Source organism: Microtus oregoni, unplaced genomic scaffold (assembly GCF_018167655.1).
Source record: "Microtus oregoni isolate MIOR12 unplaced genomic scaffold, Mior012 000003F_ref0000135, whole genome shotgun sequence".
NCBI classification, from domain to species: domain Eukaryota; kingdom Metazoa; phylum Chordata; class Mammalia; order Rodentia; family Cricetidae; genus Microtus; species Microtus oregoni.
The window spans coordinates 50,606,513-50,634,032 of record NW_024543062.1 but is presented as its reverse complement, the minus strand read 5'-3'; the positions used below and the strand labels follow the sequence as shown (position 1 = coordinate 50,634,032).

Sequence of the window (27,520 nt, the reverse complement as noted above, 5' to 3'; positions counted from 1 at the left end):
ATGTTTGCACATGTGCATGTATTCCCACAGAATCCAGAAAAGAGCATCAGATTCGTTGGAACTGGAGTTGGAGGTGCTTGTGAGTCACCCAGCATAGGTGCACGGAATTGAACTTGGGTCCTCTGGAAGAGCAGCAAGTGCTCTTAACTGTTGAGACAACTCTCCGCCCCCATTGTTTGGAAGTTTCTCACTGAACCTGGGGTTTATAGATTCAGTCAGACAGACTGGCTAAGAAGAATCTTCCTGTCCCTGTCTCCTCACACTGGGATTATGGAAGAGCGTTACAGCAGCTGACTCTTACCTGGGTTCTTGTGATCTGAACCTAGATGCTCATGTTTGTGGACCTAACAATTGACTGAGCCATCTCACCAGGGCCCAGCCCTGTTTCTGTCACATCTTATTAAGGCCTCGTTTTGACCCAGGATATGCTCAGTCTTGGGGAATGGATGTTCTGGGTGTGGTGAAAGAGCTGTGCCCTTGGTTGTTACTGGATGGAATGTTCTGGAACTGTTCACTAGGCATTCGTTGATGGTGTCGGGTCCTTCTGTATCTTTGCTGGGTTTTATCAGTTGTTGAGAGAAAAATACAAAAATTAAAATCTCTAATTATATTTAGTGATTTGTATCTTTCTCCTTTCAGTTGTATCATTTTTTTTCTTTCTGTAGTTTTAAGTTCCACTATTTGTTTTTTTTTTATAGATAATATGTAATTGTGTCACGAGTAATTCTCCTTGCCTACATGTGTGCTTAGGTTGGTAAACTGGGGCTGTTTACAGGTATATCAATTACCAAATGCTTAAACAGACCATCTTATCATACACTTTCCATGTTTTTCCCTTCCCCTATTTTCCTTTCTTACTTTCTGTTTTTTCTTTCTTTACAGTGAATTATTTGAATACTATTTGAAATCCCATTTGAATGTATCCCCCCCTTTTTTTGTTTTGTCTACTTCCTCGGTGTGATAAAATTTTTTGACAAAAGCAACTTGAGGGAAAAGGAGTTTATTTTGGCTTAGAATTCCAAAGGAATGGAGTCACCACAGCTGAAAGACATGTCAGCAGTGAGAGGGTGTGGCAGCAGCAGGTGGCAGGAGAGGGAGGTGGCTGTTCACATTGCATCCTTGCTCAGGAAGCAGAGAGTTAATAGGAAGTAGGGCCGGGCTGCTTAGCCTCAAGGCCAGCCACAGTGACTCTCTTCCTCCAGCAAGGTGCCACCTTTTAAAGGATCTACAGCATTCCAAAACAGCATCACGTGCCCACACACGTGAGCCAATGGGGAACAGGGCACACTTAAACCGCAACCGTTTCTTTAGGGCTTTCTCTGGGCATTGTAATATACTTAAAGAATATGCCACCATCTGTTGGAATTAGTATTTTCCCACGTAAGGGCACACAAAGGACTTTTATTCCCATTTGTGCCCTTCTACACTTGAAAAATGAAATTATCTTAAGAATTTCCTCTCTGTGCATTGAGCACAATGTAAAAAGACAGCATATTTGTTTTTAGTCATGGAGTGTGATTTGAGAAACTTGAAAAGTGTGTGTGTGTGTGTGTGTGTGCGCGCGCACGCGCCATTTCTAACCATTCCATTGTTCTCTTTCTGTTTTGAAGCATAGGCCTTCTACGTCATTTCCTGTTAGGAGAAATTTTTAAATTCTCCTGGTCACCCTCCCTCTGAGACTGTCTGTCCTTTCCACTCATTCCTGAAGATGTTTTCATTCACAAGAGATTCGTGGTTGGCATTTCTTTCCTTTCAGCACACAGAACACAGTGTGCCACTTCTGTCTCATCTCCATGGTTTCAGGTAGAAAGTCGGCTGTCATTCAGATCAGTGTGTCTTGGCAGAAAGTGTCCTTTCCAACTGCATCCAGTCCTTTCTCTTCAGCTCTTAAATGTCCTCTGCCTTTAATGTCTCACACTTGCATGCATGTTTGCATGTGCAATGTGTTCCTGTGTGTTGTGTGTGTGTGTGTGTGTGTGTGTGTGTGTGTGTGTGTGCTCATGTATAAGGTGCTAGCAGAGAATAACCTCTGGGAGTGACAGTCCTCAGGCACTAACCACCTTTTCTTCTAAAGACAGGGTCCCTCGCTTTTCTGGAACCCACCAGGTATGCTGTCACGGTCTGGAATGTCCCCCGGAAATCTCTGCCTAATCTTCCTCTTTTACCCCAGGGAAGGCCCTGAGGATCTTTTCTCCAAAGTTTCCCTCCATGCTTTTGCAACAAGCCATTTTTCATGACTGCTCTTACTGTCCCACCCTGATTCCTGATGCCTGGGACACTGGCATAGCTCACTTTCCCATCCCATGGCACACCACCTCTTCCACAGGTCTGTGTGGTATCCACAAAAGTCATATTGTACAAAGGACTCAATGAGCTCTGTGTTTTAGGTACTTTTGTGTGGCTCTGGAGCCATCTACGTAGACATCACGGAACCACTGTATATGGATCTGTGGGCACAGAAGGGACAAATACAAGAACACACCCCTGAATGCTCATAATGCATTCCCCAGCAAGCTGGGACCTTATAGAACAGAGAGGCAAGGCCATGAACCTGTCATGCCTACTGTTCTGCTTGTTTATGCTAAGCATGTTTTGCATGCACATATAGCTTTACACACATATGCTCACATGCATACACACACACACACACACACACAGAGAGAGAGAGAGAGAGAGAGAGAGAGAGAGAGAGAGAGAGAGAGAGGCGAAACCAAAGACCAAGGGAGTAAAGTCATGAACTAAACACCTGCATCTTATATCCTAGTAACTCACTTCTCTGAGCCTCACACAGTGTTTAGGAAACAGAAACAAACCTCTTTGCCCTCCCAGGCTGTGTAAATGAAACCTGTAGCTTCAGTGGTTCGCTGTGTAAGCATTGGTGACTCCAGCACAGGCCGGGCATCATGCTTAGTTCGACACTGAGCAGGATCCATCCACCTGGTAATCCGTGTGTGGACATGTAGCCAGCAGTTAACCTCAGCTGTCCTTCCATAAGTGTTCAACACCTTCCTTCCTTCCTTTCTTTCTTCCTTCCTTCCTTCCTTCCTTCCTTCCTTCCTTTCTTCCCCCTCCTCCTTTTCTTTTGAGGAAGCATTTCCCATTAACCTGGAGTTCACCAAGTAGGCTAGGCTGACCGGCCATCAAGCCCTGGAGATCTGCTTGTCTCTTCCTCCCCAGCCATACACATGAAGAGCTAAACATGGACCGTCTTGCCTTTTGGCAAAAACAGAAACGAGAACGATTTGGGTGCCTTTCCTACTTTCCCCTGCTGTCCCACATGTGACCTGACACAAGTTACCCCTTTCTCGGTGCCTCTGAAGCCATTACTTCTCTTCTTGTATTCCAGATCCAACACCCAAAAAGAGAAATGGAGGGGCCCTTTGCATGGTAGTCATAGCCATCCACCTGACCCTGCTCACCGCAGCTGCCGCCCTGCTGTTTGTTTTAGGTGAGATAGTCCCGGTCCTGATCCTGTGTGCTTCTTCATGGGGTGGCCACCTAAGTTCCTTGGGTGGAGAGTACAGGCCGAGTGGAGGTATCTTGAGAGGACATTTGGCCTCCTGCTAGGGCACAGTGGTTAGACCCACCAAGGTAATGGAGGAGTGAAGGTGTGTCCATCTGTGTGTGTGTGGTGTATGTGTGTTTGTGTGCCTCTGTGCGTGTGTTTGTGTACTTGTGTGTGTACCTGTGTCTGTGTGTACCTGGGGGGGGGGGGGTACCTGTGTGTGTGCACATGGAAGCCAGATGGTAACTTTGGGTTGTTCCTCCCTTACTCTTCATGTGCATGTGTGTCGGGGGCATACATACACATGCATGCACATGTGTGTAGAGGGCATACATACACATGCATGCACATGTGTGTCAGGGGCATACATACACATGCACGCACATGTGTGCAGGGGGCATGCATACACATGCACACACATGTGTGCAGGGGGCATACATACACATGCACGCACATGTGTGTCAGGGGCATACAGACACATGCACGCACATGCGTGCAGGGGGCATACATACACATGCACGCACATGTGTGTCAGGGGCATACAGACACATGCACGCACATGCGTGCAGGGGGCATACATACACATGCACACACGTGTGTAGGGGGCATACATACACATGCACGCACATGTTGGGGGAGGACAGAGAGCACTCTTGAGGATCATTCATCAGGCATTGTCCGTTTTGAGACAGGCTCTCTTTCTGGCCTGGAGTTCACCAGATGACTGCTCAAAAGGTCCCAGGGATCCTCTGTGGAGACACTTTCCTTTCCCTTCTCCCCACACTGCACAGAGCTTGTGTTTGGAACTCTATGACCTACAGACGTCATGTCCATGTGGCACAGAATTTCGGGACCCTGCCCCAATGTCTCAGGCTTCAATGAGGCCCCTAAATGATGCTTTGGGTTTGGGTTCCAGTTCTCAATCTGCAGGAGCGGGTCCTGTTCCTGGATATGTTCTTAGACAATGGGACACTAGCTGCGGAGGACAAGTCATTCTTCTCACTACCGCTGGCATATCCCAAAACACACCTGGTACCACCCAGGCTGCAGGCCCTGCAGGTTCAGCTTACTCAGTTCCACACCAGCCAGGAGCAACTGCTTCAGCGGGTCGACAACCTGACTCAGAATCCAGGTACAAACACACCCAGTTTCTGTGATGCCGAGGATGAAAGCAAGGCTTCCATCCATGCTGGGTGAGCACTCTACCAGCTGAGCTCCATGCCCTGCCTGCAAAAGAGCCCTTAGACCAACACAAACAGGCTTTCACCTCTGCAAACTGATTTGGGACCATCTGAATATTTCTGTATTTACCCAGCTTCTGGGGACCGGGTTCCTGGTTTCTCAAAGCTTGACTTCCTGAACACATTCAGGTGTTGTTCTAAACCCCCAAGGCTGGAATAACCACAGGGCCCAGCCTTCCAATGCAAAGTCTTGAGTTGTCTGTGGGGCACAGGAGAAGGCACAAGCTCCACTCCACACCCTGGCTCAGTCTGCAACCCTCTCTCCTTCCCTCACAGAGCTGTTCCGGATGAAGGGTGAACGAGGCTCCCCAGGTATGTCCATTTCCTGTCTAACCTAACGTTCCATCCCCTGGAAGTCTCCTTAGTTGGGAGCTGTGTATTTTCTAAGTTCATCTCACCTTCCAATGATCTGTTCATTCCCTAGGCTGCCTCTTCATGGACTCCTCTGTGCCCCATAGAGTGAGGTCCCCTGCTCTGGGCTTCTTCCTTCCAACATCCAGACCTTGTCATCTTCCCAGGACAGTCCATCAATCTCCTCCTCCTACCTTCCCCAAATGTCCTAGGTTTCTAGAACTTTCTTCCCTCTGTCATGAATAGGGAGATGTCTCCCTCTGAATTGCCTCTGATCCCAATCTTGGCAGGAAAATAAACCACACTAGGACACAGTGTGTAACACTGTGAGTAACCAAAGCTTATTTTTACCAAGCAAGGAAGGAGAGAGAAAGTCCGAGGGAGGCTCAGCGGCAAGAGTGCTGGCTGCTCTTGCAGAGGACTCAGGTCTGGTTCCCAGCATCCATGTCGAGTGGCTCACAACAACCTGTAACTGCAGCTCCAGAAGACCCAGCAGCCTTTTCTGGGCTCCACATGTACCCCTATATGTGGCATATGCTCACACATACACATAAAGAATAGGCTTTAAAAGAGAAAATGAAATATACCTTCAAGAGCAGAGAGTGGTCCCAGCCATGAACATGAGCAATTGCCACTCCTATGTCTGGACTTAGCATCTCAATCTATCATGTCCCCATCTGTATCTCCCTGAGTGCTTTAGGGCAGTCCTTTCCCTGAGATAGGAAGAGCCTTGCTTTTTAAATATATTTTTATTGATTTTTATTGAAGTCTACATTTTTCTCTGCTCCCCTCCCTGCCTCTCCCCTCCCCTTCAACCCTCTCCCAAGGTCCCCATGCTCCCAAGTTACTCAGAAGATCTTGTCTTTTTCTCCTACCCATGAAGATTAGATCCATGTATGTCTCTCTTGGGGTCCTCATTGTTGTCTAGATTCTGTGGGATTGTGATTTGTGGGCTGGTTTTCTTTGCTTTATGTTTAAAAACCACTTATGAGGGAGTACATGTGATAATTGTCTTTCAGGGTCTAGGTTACCTCACACACACAAAATGTTTTCTAACTACATCCATTTGCCTGCAAATTTCAAGATGTCGTTATTTTTTTTCTGCTGTGCAGTACTCTATTGTGTAAATGTACCACTTTTTCTTTATCCATTCTTTGGTCAAGAGGCACTTAGGTTGTTTTCAGGTTCTGGTTATGACAAACAATGCTGCCATGAACATAGTTGAGCACATGTCCTTGTGGCATGGTTGAGCATCCTTTGGATATATACCCAAAAGTGGTATTGCTGGGTCCTGAAGAAGGTTGTTTCCTAATTTATTGAGAAATCGTCACACTGACATCCAAAGGGGCTGTACCAGCTTGCACTTCCACCAGCAATGCAGAAGTGTTCCCTTTTCCCCACATCCTCTCCAGCAAAAGTTGTCATCAGTATCTTTGATCTTCTTGGCCATTCTTACAGGTGTAAGATGGAATCTTAGAGTTATTTTGATTTGCATTTCTCTGATGCTAAGGATGTTGAGCACTTCCTTAAGTGTCTTTCAGCCATTTTAGATTCCTCTGTTGAGAGTTCTCTGTTTAGGTCTGTACTCAATTTTTTTATTGGATTATTTGTTCTTTTGATGACCAATTTTTTGAGTTCTCTGTATATTTTGAAGATCACACCTCTGTCTGATGTGGGGTTGGTGAAGATCTTTTCCCATTCTGTAGACTGCCATTTTGTCTTGCTGACCATGTCCTTTGCTTTACAGAAGCTTCTCAGTTTCAGGAGGTCCCATTTATTAATTGTTTCTCTCAGTGTCTGTACTGCTGGGGTTATATTTAAGATTCCCGTGCCAATGAATTCAAGTGTACTTCCCACTTTCTCTTCTCTTAGGTTCAGTGTGGCTGGCTCTATAGTGAGGTCTTTGATCCATTTGGACTTGAGTTTTGTGCATGGTGATAGATATGGATCTATTTTCATTCTTCTACACGTTGATATCCAATTATGCCAGCACCATTTGTTAAATATGCTTTCTTTTTTCCATTTGCTATTTTTTGCTTTTTTGTCAAAAATCAGGTGTTTGAAGGTATGTGGTTTAATATCCAGGTCTTTGATTCAGTTCCATTGGTCCTCCTGTCTGTTTTTATGTCAATACCATGCTGTTTTCAGTACTGTAGCTTTGTAGTAGAGTTTGAAGTCAGGGATTGTAATGCAGAGGCTTGTTTTTTAAAAACAGAGTTTTTCTTAATGGTTTGTTAAGTGTTGTTTTTCTGGCAATATGAATGAGTATGAGTCTGTGAACGCTATGCTGGAAGACAGGGACAGGTGTGTGTGAACCCTGTGCTGGAAGACGGGGGCACATGCGTGTGGACGCTGTGTTGGAAGACGGGGGCACATGCGTGTGGACGCTGTGTTCGAAGAAACACGTAGATGCCCTGGAGCTGGGGATACCGGCATCTGTGCCCTACATGGGTGCCAGGAACTGATCTCAGATTTTCTGCAAGAGTATCTTAACTGCTGAGCCACATCCTAGCCCTGGAGGTGGAGGCTTGCCTACCATGCAGTCTGTTGCAACTAGCTGTGTTAGCTGTGGAAAATGTGTTTCAAGTGTACCCACTTGTGAGGTTGAGAAGTTCATTAGTGGGAAGGGCAATGGTGCCTTACGTGTGAACTTCGAGGAAGGATTCAGGGAGCTGGTTCAGCTCCTGCTGAGATCAGCTCCGTTTGTTTTTCGTTTTTCCAGAATCCTGTTCTTCCTGTTAACTTCTCAACTTGTCTGTATCCTACCCAACTTTTGTAAGAGGTTGTTTGTTTGTTCCAAGCTGCTCAGACCCGAAATAATCACACAGAAACCATATTATTTGCAATACTGTTTTGCCAACAGCTTAAGCATATTCCTAGCTAGCTCTTACATCTTAATTTAACCAATTTCTGTTAATCTGTGTACCACCATGAGGCTGTGGCTTACCCGGTAAAGTTCCAGCGTCTGTCTACCATGGGGCTACATGGCTTCTCTAAACTCCACCTTCCTTCTCCCAGCATTCAGTTTAGTTTTCCCCACCTAACTATTCTTTTGCCCTATCACAGGCCAAGGCAGTTTCTTTATTCACCAATGGTATTCATAGCATACAGAGGGGAATCCCACATCACCCAGCCAGCTGTAAGCCATCTTATCTATCTTCCCCAGGGTCCCTAACTTCATGTTTTTACCCTAACATCTCTAGGTGTCCCAGGACCCCAGGGCCCACCAGGCATCAAAGGAGAGGCAGGTGAGTAGGCATCACAGTGGGCTTTCTCAGTGACAAGGTTCCACAGTGGCTAACCCCATGGGGTGGTCTGTACGAGGGGAGGAAGATTGTATGAGACCTGGGGTGGGTTCAGAGGTGAGGGAAGTTCACAAACAGGAGTACTGCCCAGTGGTTCCTCAGCCTGGACAGTTTGTAAGATGTGGACAGCCCTGTTGAATCTTCTCTGCTGAGGAGTTAAACCTGTGAGCTGGGGGTGAGGGGAGTGCAGCTCCATGGTCCAGCAGGGGCTGAAACATCCACACACCTGCCTTTGGGACCCTGCCTCCCTCACCTCCAGGCATCTTGGTTTCTCTCTATGTAAAATGGAGTTGAGACTTCAGTAAGCTGATGTTGTTGAACATTCCTCTCTCCCTGTCCCTCTGTCTCTGGCTGTCTCTCTGTCTCTCTCTCTCTCTATGCACGTATGCACATATATGTTGTGTCCTGGCACACATGCATCCATATAGAAGCTGGAGTCAGCCTTGGCAGTATTCTTGGGTTTTGTTTTGAGCTTTGTTTTGTTTAGAGGCAAGATGTTTTACTGACCTGTAACTTCCCAAATAGATTAGATTAACTAGCCAGTGAGCCCCAGGGATCCACCTGTCTTGGCCTCCTCGATATTGAGACTACAAGCATACAGCCTCACTTTTAGCTGCCTTACGTGGGATTTGTGAGTCAAACTCAAGTCCTCACGCTTGCAAGGCAAGCACTTTACTGAGACAGTCGTCATCCAAGCCCTTTGCTGTTACTGTCCTTTGAGCCCAGCAGTAACCCAGACTATCCTTCAACTCTCAGTCCTCCTGCCTCAGCCTCCTGAGTGCTGGGATTTCAGGCCTACATCACCATACCAGCCTCCAGATATGGCTTAAAGTCCACAACTGCTGCTAGGCCATGTATTAGGTTCTGTTCTTCAGGCTGAGGCTGAGACCTGCCCAGCTGTCTTAGCCTCTAGCATAGCTCTATCAGAGTAGTAGACTCAGAGCTGTCTCTACAAGGAGACAAAAGCCTAAGGGAGTGACTGTTGGCTTTCACAGAACTCTCCCAGTGCCTTGTGGGTGGACCTGCTGCGGAGGAGGAAGGACTCAGAGTCCTGAGACCTTTTAACAGTAGTGAGCGGAGCCAGCTGGTCTAGGTCAAAGGGGAAGTAAACAAAATCGCAGGCTTACCCCTCCAGAAAGCTCCAGCAACCACAAAAGGGGGTGAGCAGAGAAAGTGCCTTTTAGGAACTGGCTCTGTTAAGAAGGCAGTTAATAGGATTCTGGGGAACCCACTGCTCCGTGTCTAGGCAGGGCTTCTTCCAAAAGGCTTTAAACATGGGAAAGGGCAATTACAGTGTGGTGAGAAGCATGTACAAACACTCACGTTCCCATACATGGCACCACCATGTGCTTTCTCACACTCACACACATTCATTTGCAAGCATGCAGCTACACACATTATTGTGTCTTCACACTCATATGCTGTCCACAAAGCAGCACATTCGCTTGTGCACTCATATGAACACCGGTGCCCACAAATCTTCACACTCACACAACATGCTCTCAGAGCCACACACTCATGCACTCAGACTTGTGTAAACACACATTTCGGCATACGTGCATCCTCACAGTACACAATCAAGGAACTACACGCTCACATATTCATGCACACATGTGAGTACACATTTATCCACACACATACATCCTCACAGTCACCTGATCACACATTCATGCACACACTCTGGTGCTCACCCTTATGCACAGCATACGGACACTCGGGAGTATGCACCTGCAGATACTCACATGCCCTGTGCACAAGCAGCCTCACACTCACTCACAGATCACGCCACTCGGAGGGGAGCTAGTCTCCCCTCTTTCCACCCAGAAAGAAAGGGGCATGGAATAGGTTCCCCAGATTCCAGAGACACAACTAACCAGGCCACTTGGAAGGGCAGGCACAGGCCATCCCTAGAAGCCAAGCCTGGAATCCCACTCTTCCTCTGGCTCCAGCAGGCACCTGCAGAGTGCAGGAGAAAGCTGGACATCTTACTGACTCTCAACACTCCTTTCATGCTCCACAGAACCCACAAACCTAGCAGGAGGGGGAAGTATCTGTGATGGTGACACAGAGGTCAAGAGCCAAGAGCAGCTGATAGCCCCAGGAAAAGTTGGGGCTCAGGCATTCCAGGGAGCCTTGTAGACCCTCTTCTCTTCTTTTCTCACCTACCCTCCAGATCTCTCCATTTCTCCCTGTGCTCACTATCCTGTCCCAGTCCTCATCCCTGGGAATCTCCTGCACTTTCGGCTGTGTCCTGCATGCTCACCCATAACCCCAGTGACCCAGGAGGGGACAGTTATTTCCCAACTCCATTTTCTGTCCTGGGCACAGGAGCATTAGTAAGGGATCTACAGAGGGCCCACTCATCACCAGTCCCATTTTACAGATGAGAGTGTTGAGACAAGGGATACTTAGGTGTCTTTTTCAAGGTCATTTACCTTGCTTGGAGAGACAGCTATCCATTCAAATCGACCCGCCTTCTTCTAGAGTCTTCCTTCCGTGGCCATACACTGGCCCCAAGCCTTTTGAAAAATAGTCACCGTCATCTGAACCTGCCTCGTTTTCTGTCACATATGCTTGTGTGAGCATTTGTGTGTAGGGATAGGGAACTTAGGATGGGGTAACTGCACCACTTCGGGGCCCCCAGAATGTCAGCTCACTCAAAAAACCACACCACAGTGACTGAGTCCTTCTTCTCATCTCACAGGCCTCCAAGGACTCACGGGTGCACCAGGGAAACAAGGAGCAATGGGTAACTTGGGCTTCCTCTTCTGGGACCAGCCATGCACTGCCAACTCCCATAGAGCAACTGTACCCATGTGTTCTCTCTACAGCCCTGCCCTGACCCCTGAGGGTCAAGGCCCTTCTACTCTCCTTTCTGTCTCAAGACTTCAAAGAGCTCACCAAGCCCATCAAAGAGACGAGTTAATCAATGTGTCCCCCAGGTTTTCCCTAGAGATCCCTTTCCATCTCACTCAGCTTCTGTCCCCAGGAGCCCATCTCCAGCAGGACAGTTGGTGCCTGCCTCATTCCTGGTCTTGCCACAGGTGCCCCAGGACCTCAAGGAGAAAAGGGAAGCAAAGGCGACAAAGGTCTCATTGGCCCCAAGGGGGAGCATGGCACCAAGGGAGACAAAGGGGACCTAGGCCTTCCAGGTAAGAGTTGTGTTGGGCTGTTAGCATTCACGGGGAGTTGGGGTTGTGGGGAGTTTGTGTATACCAACTGTGGCTGAGAACAGGGCTCAAGAACTGCCTGCTTGGCTGTTTAAGAGAAGCCTCAACTGTACTCCAGTTCTTCCGAAAAGGAATTAGTTTATTTCTATTGATACATAATCATTCATGTTTGTAGGTTACAGTGTGATACGTAGGTTGTACACTGATCAACACGAGATACTTGCCCTATCTGTGACACTTTTAATTCTGTGTGGTGGGAGTCTTCAGGATGGTTTTCATGGAACTATTTGGACTCATAAGGCGAGGATACCGGGGTGTGCTCCTGCTCCCTGGTGACATTTTTGTGCACATTGAACTCAGTCCTTTATTAGCACTTGGTGTCCCATCAGGAAAGAGCCCTCCTTTTAAAAAACATGTGTGGTATATAGTGTATGCATGCACACTTTTGTACATGTGTTGCTATTGAGTGTCTTCCTCAATCACTTTCCACCTTTTTGCTTTTTTGTCTTTTCATTTTGTTTTGTTTTTTTATTGAAAATATATATTTTCATATAACACATTCTCAGTGTGGTTTATTCTTGAGATGGGGTCTTTCACGGAATCTGGAGCTCCCTCACTGGCTGGCCAGCAAGCCCCAGAGATCTCTTGCCTTCTCTCCCAAGCTCTGGGATAACAAGCACTTACCACCATGCCTAGCTTTTTATCTGGGTGCTAGGATTCAAACTCAGCACCTCAGGCTTATGCAGCAGGTACTTTACCCACTGAGCCATCTCTCTGGTCCCTTATGTCTAATTGTCTAGCCTCTCTCCCAAGCCTTGGGCTACCTTCACTCACTCAGACCCGGGGAGGCTGATCCTTGTTCTTGCTGTCCTCTCCGGAACCATTCAATCATGAATCAATTCACTGAGAGGAAGCTGGCATGGCACCCGAGTCCTCTCCCAGGACCTTGTCAAAATAGCAAGAGTAGAAGGCTGGAGAGATGGCTCACTTGGTGAAGCACTTGCTGTACAAGTACAAGGATGTGAGCTTGTGCCCCAGAAGGTATGGAGAAAAGTCAAGCATGGTAGCATATGCTTGTAATCCCTGTACTGATGAGGCAGAGACAGGCCAATCCCTGGGACTAACTAGCCAACCTGTGTGCTGAGTTCCAAGTTCGGTGAGAGACCCTGCCTCAAAAACAAAACAAGGCAGATTGCAGCTGAGGAACAATACCCAAGGTGATCTGGCTTTCAGACTCATGTCCACGTGCTTACACATACATGCACAGGTATACACTTCACAAAACTAGTACATTCCAATATTACAGAATAGAGCGATCCATTTTTCTTTTAGTAAATTTTCTTCCAGTGTGTCCAGTGAAAGCTGGAAAGGTTGCTTTGGGGTGACAATCCTCTTTGAGATCTTCACCCCATGTTGGTCCAAGTGGGAACAGAGCTGGGTGTCCACACCCAGATGACAGTGTGACAGAGTGGCTACTACTGAGCGAGCCCACTGTGCAGCCCCCTCCCCAGCTGACCTGCCCTTCAGGAAGGCAGCTGCCCTCAATTGATATGCACCAGGTACTGAGGGAAAGGAGGAGGGAGAGACAGAGGACTCAGGAGAGGACTGGCTGAATGAGTTCTGAATGCTGATGACAAGTGGAAAATTTGAAATCTTGGGGGCCAGGGCAGCCCGTGTCTGTGCCGCAGGCGGGGGTGCCAGGACAGCCCGTGTCTGTACTGCAGGCGGGCACAGAAACTGTTGCATTGTTTTTCTCTTTCCCAATGACCTTTCTATTCTCGGCATCTGAGAGATGCTTTCTAGAACATTCAGATTTCAGTCTGAGAGACTATGAAAGATAATTTCCAAATTTATAGACAATAAAATGAGCCCCCTACGTCCTGGGTGACCCCAGGCTGTGATCCTTCTCCCCAGAGTAATGGTTCTGACTGGGGTCCTGGTTAGCCCCACGGTCACTGGGGTCAGATTTTCTGGTCAACCTGTTATAAGTTTTTGGCCTGTTTCTGGAGGGCCGTGATCAGATGTTCCATTTCCAGCACAGGGCACTTTAGTTTGGAGTTTGCATAAGACGGCAAATGCCTACGTGGGCTGTTTTACCCTTCTCCCATGCCCAGCCGTGATTTCTTTTTCATTTGTTTGTTACAGGGAGCAAAGGGGACATGGGCATGAAGGGAGACACAGGGGTCAGGGGGGCCCCTGGAGCCCAGGGAAATAAAGGAGACCCTGGAAAACCAGGCCTACCAGGTAAGAGGTTGCACTGTAGGGTTGCAGACCTGGAGGAAATGCCCCTCTTTCTGGGAGCCCAAACTAGTGACAGCATCCTTAGGAGTCTTTATCCATTGCAGGTTTGGCTGGGTCTCCTGGAGTCAAAGGTGATCAAGGTAGGAACTGTGGGCATCTGGCAGAGTGACTGCGGGCCCCAGAGAGAGTCGAATAGGAAAGTTACTCATTATCTTTCTCTCTATTCCTCCTTTCTCCACTTTCCTTTCTTCTTTCTTCATTTTCTCTGACCCTTTCTTTCTGACAGGGTCTCATGTAGCCCAGGCTAGCCTAAAACTCACTATTTATCTAAGGATGACTTTGACCTTCTGATTCTCCAGCTCCCGAGGGCTGGGATCACAAGTTTCATTTTGTCATAGTGTTAGCCCAGAGCACTCCAGGGATTTAGAAACCTGAATGTCCCTAAAAGAAATAGATCAACTGGTAGAAGGGAAGACGTTAATGATAGCCCTCTTTACATGCCTACCTCCTTGGCTGTTGAGGAGCAGAGCTTGGAGGTCCCACCCAACGTCCTCAATCTGTCCCCCATCCTCAATCCCACAGCTGTGACAGAGGAGATGAAGTCTGTGGCATTGCTTCTTTCTCACCCATAGGGGAGTAGAAGACTTCTAAAGATGGCGGCTGGATAGTGTTAGGAGATGTATGCCATGAAGAGTGGGGAGCCCTTGTGCTACTCACCCCTAACCCTGCCATCACCACTTACCTTCCAGGACAACCTGGAGTGCAGGGTGTTCCAGGCCGTCCTGGTGCAGCAGGACCTTCAGGTGCCAAGGGTGAACCAGGCCGCACGGGTCCTCCTGGGGTAACAGGTGAGGCCTTTATCCCTGCACTGGGAGTGGTATTCCAATGCCTGCCCAGCCCAATCCTTATGCCCATGTGGTATCTGTTGTCCAGGACCTCCAGGGATCCCCGGGATTCCAGGGGCTGCAGGTGTGAAAGGAAGCAAGGGGGACACAGGTGAGTGGGTGTGGGAAGGTGGGGAGTCAAGTTGCTGGATATTCTGGAAGGACAGGAAGGAGGATTGCCCCTAGCATCCCACAAGAGGCAGAGATTCTCCTGTCCTCTGGCCCCAGAGGCTCCTGAAGAAGGAAAATCGTTTCCTCCACTAAGTCTCCTTGAGCCCAAGGTCTCTGGGTTATTCTTTTCTGCCCGTGTTTCCCAGAGAACCTTGAATGCTATGACCAAACCTGCAGCATTACAGGAGCAAGCTGAAACCCTGTCCCAGCTGGGCTCTCCTGCAGTGACAGCACCTAGGATTAGGACAGGGAGCAAAAATCTTTCCCTCTGTTCTCTTCTGGGAACACTGATCCAACCCACGGAACTCATGGGGGCTAGTTCACAAGCCTTTGAACAGCTTACCTGAAGCTCTCGGTATACAATCAGTCTGGGGGATTGTTCCAAAGATGGTCTTTTCCAGATTCTGTTCTGTAGACTAATATAGTCATTCTACTCCATCATATGGACTAACAGACAATTCTACTCTGCCATATGGTCAAACAGACATTCTTTTCTGTCATATAGACAAACATGGACTCATTCTGTTCTATTGTATATACTAACAGATTTATTCTATACTGTCATACAGATTAACATAGAGACTTTCCATTTTGTGGTCTGGATTATAAACAACTTGCCAGTTTTGTCTGTGTAACACGCCCACTCATCAGTGTGGGCCACTTCCCAAGTCCCTGAGATAATCTGTCTGATCTCTGAAGTTGGGCTTCTACATTATGCTCACCTAGTCTAGAAAGTTCAGACCACTGCACTGAGGACTATGGTGACATTAAGTTTGTGGGTGGATGCAGTAGACAGACTACAGGCAAGCAGTTGGTGCAGACTCTCTGATGTCATTTGGAAAGCCCCGTGCAGTCAGGAGTGCCAGTTGAGAGTTCTGTGAGGATGGAAGGCTGAGTGGTGATGCTAGGCTTCTGTCCCCAAGAATGTCTAAGGACTCTCTCTGCCCTGACCCCTTCCTCTGCCAGAAAATAAGGTTGAACAGGGTCAAATAATTTGGGTGTCCTTGCCTTTGCAGAGATATGGACAAATATAAAAGCTGGCTCATCCCAGTTTGAACTGGGTCAAGTGGTTGTCTAGCTCATTCATTCATTCACTCACTCACTCACTCACTCACTCACTCACTCACTCTTGCATCAGTACTGCCTAGCAAGCCTTGGACACTGAGTGCATGATCTTTGTGAACTTCCTGAAGTCAGTTAGAAGCCATTGTCTCACCTGCATTTTCTCTTTGAGTTCCGCCCCCCACCCTAGCCCCAGATTCCCTCAAGAGCTCTCCCCAAGGTTCCAGCCCCTGACTCCCACAAAACCCCTCACCAGGGTTGGGGGGATGTCTCTGATGGCTGGAGTGCCTAGCAAGCTCAAGGCCACAAATTCAATTCCCAGAACTCATGTCAAAATAAAACAGGCTTGTCAGTATTTGCATTTAATCCCAGTTCCGTAAAAGTGGAGACAGGTGGATCCCTGACCAGCCAGCTTAGCCTGCTCGGCAAGTTTCAGGATAGTGGGAGACGCTGTCTCAGAAAACAAGGTGGCAGCATCTAGGGAACAACAGCTGATGTCCTTTGCCTGCCACATGCGCACGTGTGTACACACACACAGGACCCCATACCAGTTAATACACAAGTACCCACACACATGCACACACCTACACACACCAAGATCCCAGCCAATTTTATTACAGACATTTTAGTCTCTAGCTCATTGTATGTCTCCATGGAAGCATCTTTATGTGGCGTCTATATGTGTGCATGCACCCCATTTTTCATCCAGGTGGTAAATACCACCAGCCCAATCTCATGGGTCACCCATTAAGTGTGGCTCCTAAGGTAAAAAGGATGAATTATATACTTAATATTCAATGTCTGCTAATCACCATTTGGGTTGGCGGCTCACCCAAGGCTGAAGCTTGCCTTGGTGCCGCATCTGATGGCTTATGTGGACCTCCCATGGAAGGGACTTCCAGGAATTCTGCACCAGTTATATTTGGTGATATCTGGGGTAGGTGGCAGATGTGATCCAGATGTCATCCTCGTGTTTGAGGACAGCATCCCCTTGTAGCCTCACTGTCAGGAGACTGGTAATCCCCAAGCTAGAGCTTCAGTGGCAGGTATCCAGCGTTGATAAAGCATTCCAGGCTTCCAAACTCATGACCTTCCCACTTTGTAAATAAAACCATGAATCTCTCAAGTGAATATCTAGCTGATTCAGATGAAGACAGAAAAATGATGTTGCATTGGCTTGGCCTGGGTTTCACTATTACGGGCTAATTACAATCGAGAAGAGGTCTGTTTGCTGTGCTTGGAAGCTTACCACCACACTCATGGTCTATCAACCCCCACACCTGAGTTCTATCTTCTATGCACAGCAGTCAGGAAGAAAAGACGGGGCTGGGGAGATGGCTCGGTCTGTAAATTCATGCTGCACCAGGATGAGGACCTGAGCTCAGATCCCCATAATTGTAATTCCAACCCTCAGAAGACAGAGACAGAATCGCCAGGGCTACACTAGCCTGGGCTGGTGAGCTCTGCATTCAGCCAGAGACTCCCTTGAGAGGAGTGTGATCTAGAAGAACACTTGACATCAACCTTGGGCCTTCACATGGGCACTCACACATGGATCTGAGAGCCCATCCCAATGTCTAATTCCAAAGAGATGCTTTTTCGATTTTGTTAGATGGAGTAACACAGAAGGCTGTCACACTAAGTGGGACCCTGGGCCAGCAACTTGTTAGAAGCACATGTTCTTGGGTCCCCACCCCAGTCCCCAGTCCCACTTAATCAGCATCTCTGAGTGGACCTGGTAAGATGGTTGTGTGTGAGCACTTTGTGGTGTGTGTGTGTGTGTGTGTGTGTGTGTGTGTGTGTGTGTGTATGATAACCTCCCCTATCAATCCTAGACTTCTTTTTTTCTTGAGATAGAAGCCACTGAGCCAGAAGTTTGCTGTTTCAGCTAGACTGTCTGGCATGTCTACCGGGATCTGCCTCTCTCCATTCCCCAGCACAGGGTGCTGAAACCGTGCACATCCATGCACATTCCATGCCTGGCTTTTACATGGGTGCTGTGGATTTGCACTCAGGGTCCATGCTTGCACAGAAATTATTCTCACCCAGTGAACCCCCTCCTAGCCCTACACATGCACGAGGTTCTGAAACACATTGAAGATAGACAGTGATGTCGTTCAGGGGAGCCTGAAGAGGTCATTCAGACCAAGCTAAGGTGACACTCCAGGAAAGGGCAAGCTGGGCACACTGGTGGACAAAGACAACTTCAGGGCACAGTGGGAGCTGGCGTCTGGGGAAGTGCCAACTTGTACTGCTCACTCCTTTGTGACCTTGGATAGATCACCTCACCTCAAGTCCCTGAGTGTCCTCTGCAAACACTATCCTCTGTAGGCAGGGAAGCAGCAGGAATACTGGGGTGGGGGTAGGGGAGCAAGAAATGAAAGAAGGCAGGGCTGGGCTGTGGAGGCAGCTCTGTTGGTAACGTACGTGGAAGACTTGAGTTTGATTCCCAAAACCCATTTGAAAACACTCTGGGCTTGGTGGTACCCATTTGTATCCTCAAAATGGGGAAGGCAGAGAGAGAAGGTTCCCGGGGCCCAATAGCCAGCATGAATCAACGAGTGGGTTCTGGGCCAGTCAGGGATTTGCTGATGAGCAACACTTCTCTCAGGAATCCCTTCCAGAGGTCACCCAGCCCCCACCCCCTGCTCCCCTTGCTAGTGTTGCAGTGAGGTAGGGGGTGGTGGGGTGGACAGGAAGGAGGTGATGGCTTTGCATGATTTTTGGTGATATAGTAGGATGGGTTAATTTCTGGTGATTAGAGTAGGATGGGTTAATTTCTGGTGATATAGTAGGATGGGTTAATTTCTGGTGATATAGTAGGATGGGTTAATTTCTGGTGATGTAGTAGGATGGGTTAATTTCTGGTGATATATAGTAGGATGGGCCTGTGGTAAGGCTGGCTTATGGCACAGGTGGGAAGTCTGTCAGGCACAGGTGGCCATAAATAGTTGTTGTATCATCCGCTCCTTCTCAATGGCCTGCAATAAGCTCGCACTCCCCCAGATTTGCAGAACGGCCTCGGGGAACCCCTCTGATTTGATAGAAACCAGTATGGGCCCTTAAAGTGCTGAAAAAACAGGTTATGACCCACCATGGGGATGCTTGAAGGGTGCTGGAGACAGCGGGTCTTCTGGGAAAGGTAAGTTCACTAAGGAGTGAATGACTGGAGAGGAGGGGAGGAGAGAAGGGGAGGGGCCAGTGACGTCGTGTGGGTAATTTCATGTGCTGCCAAGCTGGACAATCTGAATTTTAGCCCAGTACCCCATGCGGTGTAAAGAGAGAGCCAGCTCCTGAAAGTTGTCCTTTGATCAGACAGACAGACAGACAGACAGACAGAAAGACAAACAGACAGACAGATACACACGAGAAAAGGAGGAGCAGAAGAGAGGGCCTCTCACATTAAGCTCAACTGGAATAATCCCCAATGGTTGCTTTATTATTTTTTTCATTTTCTGAACATTGAGATCCCTTTTTCCATGTGGATGAGATGGCAGTAACTAATCCGAGGTTGGTTAATAGGGGCTGCCCTTGCATACCATGAAGAACTGAGTTTGATCCCCCAAAATCCACACTAAAAATTAGCCAGACATGGTGCTGTGCTCCTGTAATCCTGGAGCTGGGGACAGAGAAAATGAAGGATCCCCAGGGTTGGTTGACCATCCAGCTTAACTACTTGGAGTATTCTAGGCCCCACTGAGAGACCCTGCCTTCAAATACAAGACAGACAAAGTCTATGGAGGGACACTGAAGGTTATCCCCTGGTCTCCCCATGTGCACATACAAACACACAAACTGTTTCAACTCATGTACTAGGTGATGGCCTCTAAAAATCGGTGGTCACTCCACAGTCTTTGGAACCAAAATGTTCATTTACAAAATATTTCTGCTCTGTCTTATGCAAATCTCATGAGAGAGAAAGCAGTAAGGACAAGGGTTAGCCTCGAGGTCACATTGGGTCGCTGGTGGAGAGAGGGAGTCAGGCCAGGGCGTCTGAAGGCTGTGGGCCTGAAGCTCTCACACGCGACGTCACCACGTTTCCCAAGCACGGTCTTCATCTGTCTGCAGCCTGTCTCCCCTTCCACCCCACTGTGAAGTGTGAAGCAATCAGCCTTCCATCGGCATTAATCAGACAAAGGTAGAGACTGTTCTAAGATTAAAAGTGTCTAATATCTAAGTTTTATTATCCTCTCCCTTTCCCTGTGTTTCCACCTTAGGAATTCAAGGACAGAAAGGCACAAAAGGAGAATCAGGAGTCCCAGGTAAAGGGCTGGCTTTGTTTTAATTTCTCAGACTGATGACTTGGGAGAACTCTGTGTGTGGAGCAAAGCCTTATTGACTTTGAACACTGTGACCTTACTCTCAGACATGAGCAGAGACTCCAAGTTTTGTCGCCCAAGCCTCCATTCCTTCCCTGGAAGATCTGGGGAAAGGGCAGGAACTTGGTGTCCTAAAACGGCTAGGAAGTGAGGCAGATGAGTCAGCCCAAGGAGGGGGGGTGGTGCCAAGCCATGCCACCACCAAAGAACGGGGTGATCTCCTTCTCCTCTTAGGGTCAAGGCTTTTCCTTCTCTGCTTTGATCTGTTTTACCCTTCTTGGTTCCCCAAGTCCCTCCTCCCCTTCTGTTGCTACTTCTCATCTGGATACTATCATCTTCTTCATCATCACCATCACCCAAAGAAGTCTCCTTTATAAACAGAAACAGTAAATGAAAGATCATGGCATAGCCCCATGTTGCCTGTCACCGCAAACACCAATGAGCAAAAATGATAAGAACTGAATCTAGTTCTGCTTATTGCTTGTTTGTTTTTTTTAATATTTATTTATTATGTATACAATATTCTGTCTGTGTATATGCCTGCAGACCAGAAGAGGGCACCAGACCCCATTACAGATGGTTGTGAGCCACCATGTGGTTGCTGGGAATTGAACTCAGGACCTTTGGAAGAGCAGGCAATGCTCTTAACCACTGAGCCATCTCTCCAGCCCCTGCTTGTTTGTTTTGATTTGGTTTGTTTGTTTTTAATTTGGGGGTTATTTTGGTTGTTTGTTTTTTTTTGAGATAGGATTTCACTATGTAGCCCTGGCTGGACAAGAACTCGCTATGTAGAGCAGGTTAACCTCAAACTCACAGAGCTCTGCCTACCTCTGCCTCCCATGTGCTGAACTTTTTAAGCTGACTGAAGTTTACTCAGTCAACCAACAAGCTGTGAGCATAGGGAGCAACCTCCCAAAGGACCTGCAGTCCCCACTCTGCCATCTCCAGCTAGCAAACTTTCTAGAGAATGAGAGGAATGGTGTCAGTCCTCTACAAGGAGGTCAGCCTGGTCTCTGAGAACCATGGTACAGATAGCTGCCTCTGTCCCATCATTTCTCCCTGTGTGGGTAGATGTCCTGCTGAGCTGTTTACAGTGTGCTTGAGGGGATTCCTTTTTACAAGGGTGCAAGTGTGCTCTTCTCATGTGTCGCCTAAAATCCCATCTAACCATCTGGACCATCATCCATGAGTGGGAGCTCAGGCAGGACAGGAAACTGGCAAAGCAGAGTCCCAGGCTCTCTTCTGCAGACAGCGCCCTCACATGGCTTGGAGGACTTACCACCATATCCAGATCCTCTTAACACCCTTTGTATGAGGCTTAATCTCCCACCACAAGAACCTTAGTTGGGTGAGTGCAAACCATGCCCATGCCACAGCAAGCGTTACAACAGAACTCAGGCAGGCTTCTAGAGTGATGTTTCTTCCATGTTAGCTACATATTCTACTGCAGTCTTAATTTACTAATCAGACATGGGGACGTAGAAACATTCCAGCAAATTCTCACAGAAAGACTAAAACTTCCACATAACTATGTCATTTTATCAGGATTCTACCAGTCATGTCTTCCTTTGCGTTCTCCATGGCATTAAGGTAGAAGACCAGACAACCAGAACAACCCTCAGCTGGACCAAAGCCCTGGCAGCATGTTTACACAGCCCATTCCTCAGGGATCTGATAGCCAAGGGCCACTCATCCAGTAATCAGCAAGGCCCTTGTATTCATCTAGGGCACAGAGTGGAACATCTATGGGGCTAACTATCTCCTCTCAGGCTTTGCAGGCAGAAAGGGAGACACTGGAAACCCTGGGCTGGCAGGCCCCAAAGGAGAACCTGGACAACCCGGCCTGAAGGGAAGCCCTGGGATCAAAGGTAGGTGCTGCCATTTAAATGGACTTAAAGGTTAGGGATCTTCAGAAACCAGGCTGGTGGGGTGTCTTTATTGGGTTGTCAAGTTGCATGCTAGAGACAGTCCTGCACATAACCAAGTTTCCCCAGCATGCATGCAGCCTTGCTGTCTGTGCTCGCCCCCCTCCAGCAGCACCGCAGCCAGTCTTTCTATACGTCCTGTTGCTCACTAAATGCTGTCACTAACGTCTAACCTTCCGCTACATCTGAGGCCCGTGCCCTCCCACCCACACACTGGTGCTCACGACACAGGTAGCTGTTCCCAGAGATGCTAGATCACATGCAGAACTGGAGGAGGGCGTCTGACCCGTCCTCCCTCTACATGTTCTCATGAGGGCAGAAAGGGCGAGGAAACTCTTGGATCAAATTGTGCGGTTTTTCTTTGTGACAGGGTCTCCTGGCCAGCAAGGACAGAAGGGAGAGAAGGGCCAAAAAGGTAATGGATGCTTTAATTGTCTTTCCTTCTCCTTTAGAGTTAATTACCTGTTGCAGAATCCTGGGGGGGGGGTATTTCCCAAGGACATTTTTTATCTCTGACCAGAGACCCAGACAGCACCTCCTCTCTCCCTTCCTTCTCCATCTTCTCTCCCTCCCCATCTTCATTCCTAACATCTTTTCTTCTTCCTCCCCCATGTTTACTTCCACTCTCCCTCCTTCCCTTCCTCCCTCACGTCTTTCCTTCTTTTTTCTCATCTTCTCAATTTATCCCTCTTTCCATTCACGTCATCTCTACCTCTACTCTCTCCTTCTGTTCCATTTTTCACCCTTTATTCCCTTTCCACAACACATGGCAAGTCACGATCCCACAGAGGCATCTGACCCCGTGGCTTGCTACCTCCAGGGAAGAAGGAAGGAGGGCTGTACACCAGGAAGTGTTGGTGCTGAAGGGGGATGAGTGTAAGCTCTGATGACAAGGCCTTGCAAGCAGGACTCATCCTCCCCCATAGCTGTAGAACCTCTAAGAGCAGCAGACAAATGCACAGCATTGTGAGCTAGCCTTCACCTCACCTTCTGCACATGTTCTTGTCCAGGCGAATCGACCCCGACCCTATTTGTCCAGATCGTGGGTGGCACCAGTAGAGGCCGAGCTGAAGTTTTCTATAACAATGCCTGGGGGACAATCTGCGATGACGACTGGGATAATAACGATGCCACTGTCTTCTGCCGCATGCTCGGTTACTCCAGTGGGAAAGCACTTTCCAGCTACGGAGGTGGTGAGTGACTCTGCAGCCAGGGGCTTTGTGCTAGACATGTTCATGTGGTCCTTTGGTGAGGTAATGTAGTGTGGCTGGGGCTAAAGAAAACCATTGGCTCAAGCAACTGGGAAGTCCTGCAGCTTAGCAGTGGGTAGAGTAGCTGCAGCTCTGGGCTCAAGGCTTACCTCTTTCCAGCTTGGCCCCCTGTCTGAAGGATGCTGTTTCATTCCCAGCACTGACAGCAAAGGCTTTAAAGGGCTCTGAGTACTACTGTGGGTCACTGTCCGTCCAGTCTTGGAGCAAACGTAGCCAGGACTGTTTATAGAGCAGGGATAAGCATGGCTTTTGAAAGCTGAGGGAGAAGATGGAACCATGGCAAAGGCAGATGTTCATTTCCACATCTGGAAACTCAAATTGCAGCTGCCAGAAGACTTAGCCTTGAAGATACTCCCACCTCTGTGTGTGTGCACATGTGCACACATACATGTACATGTATGTTCATGTGGGTGAGCATGCATGTGTGTGCACACGAGTAGGACCTCAGATGTTTCTCTGTCCTAGTTTTGTTGAGACAGGGTCTCTTGCTGGCCCAGAGTCATTGACTTGACTGGGTTGCCTGGCCAGTCCTAAGCACTGAGAGTACAAGACCACACCTCCAGATCCTGTTTCTTTTTTTGTTTATCTGTTTGTTTTGTTTTTGTTTTGACATGGATTCTGGCTTAAGTGGTAGCACTTTACCTGCTGAGCCATCTTCCCCGCCCCTGTGAAGGTCTTTTTAAAAGATCCATGAGAAGTCAGGGCTGGTGGCCAGCACCTGCTATTCCAGCTCTTGGGAGTCTGAGACAGTATGACAGAGTTTGAGGCCGTTCTGTGCTGCATAGCTGAGCTCTGTCTCAAACAAAACCAAAAGTAGAGAGAAAAGAAAAACCATGCTGAGACTTACTATCCTCAGGTAGGGGAAGCGTCTCTGCATCACTAGAAATCAGTTCACACACCCATCCTCCCTCCTTAGCAAAGACAATGGCTGAACAACAGGGCACAAGCCTAGCTCTTCTTGTTACTTTCCTTGGGTGTTCTCTGTTTTACCCCACCCCAAAGCACAGAGCCCCTCGTCACACAGAGTCCACCCTCTGCCTTATTCTCTTGAGACAAGGTCTCTCACTGAACCCGAGCTGGGCTGGCCGCCCTATTATGTGGGTGCTGGAGATCCGTACACAGATTCTCCTACCCACGGTATCATCTCCCTGGTTTCATGCTTGCCTTTCAGTAAGTTGTCTGGCTAGGCTGGAAAATGATGTTCTCAACCCTGCCAGAGAGAAGGGGCTGGTAGCCGCATGGCTGCCGTAGGTCCTGTGGAAATACAGACGCAACTTGAGGGAGCTGGGCTGATGGGGAGACAGTGGAAGGCTGTGTGCACGCATAGTGTGTAGATTAAGTAGTAAATATTTGCATGAGGCGTTCATGATGTGGTTGAGGTCGGAGAAAAATCGGAGATACTGAAAGAGTTCGCCTGGGTTTGCCTGGTCTCTCGCCCTACCTGGGAGCTCCTGGGAACTGGCATGTTACCCTGACCTCTCACCTAACACCCTTCCTTTCTCTCTCTTTCTTCCTCTGTGTCAGGCACTGGGAACATCTGGCTGGATAATGTGGGTTGTCTGGGCACAGAGAACAGTTTGTGGAGCTGCAGGAAGAACAACTGGGGCTCTCACAATTGCAACCATAGTGAAGACGCAGGTGTGGAATGCCGCTGACCTGGGCAGAGGTCACTGATGTGTCCCCAGGTGTCTTCGGACTCCAACCACATGGAGACCTGTGGGCTCCCTAACTCTGTTGGGGGGATTAATAAAACTTAGCTGGGGATCTGCTGTGCCTGAGTGTCTCTGAGCTAGTAACCCCGTTCTTTATAGCCATGCCCACTCAAAATGCACATGCGAGGCTCACAGACATGCCCGTGACTCAAAAGCTAGAGGGGAGACGAGGATGAAGCATATGAAAGTTACTGTGGCCATATTTCATCTTGGCCAGCCCTTCAGTCATTCATCACCTTTCAGGGCCTCCCTCCCTCTCTGTCACCAGCACATGGCCCTCTCTTTGGCTGTCTGCTGCCTAGGGGTTAGCTTGCCAATGGTGCCAGGTCATAGATACATGCGAACTGTCCTTTTCCATCCACGGGTTACTCTGAGATCCATAACTCTGAGGACTTTTGGCAGCCCCCCGAGTAGAAACTCAGAAAATACTAATTGAAGGCTAGGGAGATGGCTCAGGGGATAAAAGCACTTACGGTGCTAGTGCGAAAGCCTGGGTGTGCAACCCAGAACTCACGTTTAAAACATGTTGGGGAGCTGGAGAGATGGCTCACCTGAGTGTGCAACCCAGAACTCACGTTTAAAAAATGTTGGGGAGCTGGAGAGATGGCTCACCCAGTGACCAAAAGCACTACCTGCTCTTACAGAAGACCCAAGTTCTATGCCCAGCACCCATAACAGGGAGCTCACAACTGCCTGCAGCTCCAGTTGCAGTGGCTCTGGCACCCCTTCCAGCCTCCAACGGCATCATCGGGGACTGGAGAAGATGGCTCAACAGTTAAGAGTGTACACTCTTGCAAAGGAGCACATAACCATGCCCAGTGCCAACTCTAGGGAATCTGATACCCTCTTCTGACCTCTTTAGGCACCTATGCTCACCTGCAAATATTCCCCCCACCATACACACATGCACACACACCACACACATGTACATACACACATGTGCGTGCACACACATGCACACACACATACACATACATGCACACACACATTTTAATTCATCAACAGCTGCACAATAAATCACTGGCTCCCAGCTTCCCAGGTTGTAAAATGTTGATAACAGTTTCTCCTTGAGAGAATAACCCAAAATGGGAAATGAAAAGAAAATGCTATTTTAAATTATGTCTGTTCAGTTAGTGGAGTGCCTGCCTAGCATGCGCAAAGCCCTGGTTCCATCCCCAGCACCATGTGGACACAGTGTGGTTGGTGCAGGATCAAGGTCATCCTCCACTACACAGTGTGTGAAGGCTAGCCTGGGTTACATCAGACTCTGTCTCAATGTTTAGAATATTCTTGAGACCCAAGTGGAATTATGGCTCCTTTAGGAAATGATCCATGTACCCTCACTCCAAAGACTGGTTTCCACTCTCTAAATTTCCATAACCCATTTGAAAGAAGAAAAAACCACGATGCTGAGCCTAAGGCTTCATGTGTGCTTGTGAGGTTAGCCCAGGCTAGCTGTGCTATATGTGTGGAGGACTCAGCACAGCAGCAAAGCATGTGGTCCTCCATCCCATCTCACAGTACCTCCATCTCACAGAATAGACCCAGCATCTACATCTCAGTCCACTGGACTCAGCTCCTGTACTTGGAATTCCCAGTGCCTTTTCATTTGTACAATGTCAGAATCCAAAAGCATCCAGGAGATTTGCATTTCTGCTAATGAGTGAAATAGTGCCCAGAGATCTTTGCTAATATCATACACAAACAGAACTCACCTGATGAGGTTATGCTAGGTCTGTAGCAACAGGCAGATGCTCATATGCATGGATTTGTCCAAACACTTTTCCGTTCCCCTTTGTAATGGGGTAATCAGAGAGAAAAGAGGCCATGCCCCAAGAATATAAATCACCAATTCACACAGGAAAAAGAGGTACAGGGGGCTGGAGAGTTGGTTCAATGATTAAGAGCACTTAATGCTCTCTCAGAGGTCCCAGGTTCCATCCCAGCTCCCACATGGTGGTTCACAACTATCTTTAACTTCAGTTCCAGGGGATTCCAACACCCTCTTTTGGACTTTGTGTGTATTGCACACATGTGATTCACAGACATAAACAAGCAAAACACCCACATATATGTGTGTGCGTATATATACATATATATAAAATAAATCTTTTAAAAAGCATATAGGATAGTAATTATATACACATGTATGTGTATGTTTTTATCCTTATTTACTGTAGAAGAAATGCTAACAATATATACATACATGTAAAATTAGAAAAATCGACGTTAAAATAATCCTTGGTGCTGATGTTGGAAGAGGTAGCAGGTATTACCCGAGGTCTAGGAAGCTAGGTGGAAAGCTGGGGACGTGGCTCAGTTGGTAGAGTGCTTGGCTAACATGCACAAGGCTCTGGGTTCAG

The 27,520-nt window shown here is 48.1% G+C and overlaps 1 protein-coding gene across 1 annotated transcript in view; it reads left to right on the top strand.

Annotated features, from left to right (window-relative positions):
- The window catches only part of Marco (macrophage receptor with collagenous structure), a 36,252-nt gene extending 11,038 nt beyond the window's left edge, over window positions 1-25,214 (top strand). The window contains exons 2-16 of the mRNA XM_041649020.1: window positions 3,347-3,448; window positions 4,422-4,637; window positions 5,023-5,058; window positions 8,301-8,345; window positions 11,107-11,151; window positions 11,447-11,554; window positions 13,718-13,816; window positions 13,918-13,953; window positions 14,563-14,661; window positions 14,747-14,809; window positions 20,148-20,192; window positions 22,019-22,117; window positions 22,545-22,589; window positions 23,185-23,367; window positions 24,970-25,214. Coding sequence (XP_041504954.1) covers window positions 3,347-3,448; window positions 4,422-4,637; window positions 5,023-5,058; window positions 8,301-8,345; window positions 11,107-11,151; window positions 11,447-11,554; window positions 13,718-13,816; window positions 13,918-13,953; window positions 14,563-14,661; window positions 14,747-14,809; window positions 20,148-20,192; window positions 22,019-22,117; window positions 22,545-22,589; window positions 23,185-23,367; window positions 24,970-25,100 — 1,352 coding nt within the window. The 3' untranslated portion in view covers window positions 25,101-25,214. The remainder of the gene's footprint in view (window positions 1-3,346; window positions 3,449-4,421; window positions 4,638-5,022; window positions 5,059-8,300; window positions 8,346-11,106; window positions 11,152-11,446; window positions 11,555-13,717; window positions 13,817-13,917; window positions 13,954-14,562; window positions 14,662-14,746; window positions 14,810-20,147; window positions 20,193-22,018; window positions 22,118-22,544; window positions 22,590-23,184; window positions 23,368-24,969) is intronic.
- The last annotated feature ends 2,306 nt before the right edge of the window (window positions 25,215-27,520 follow it).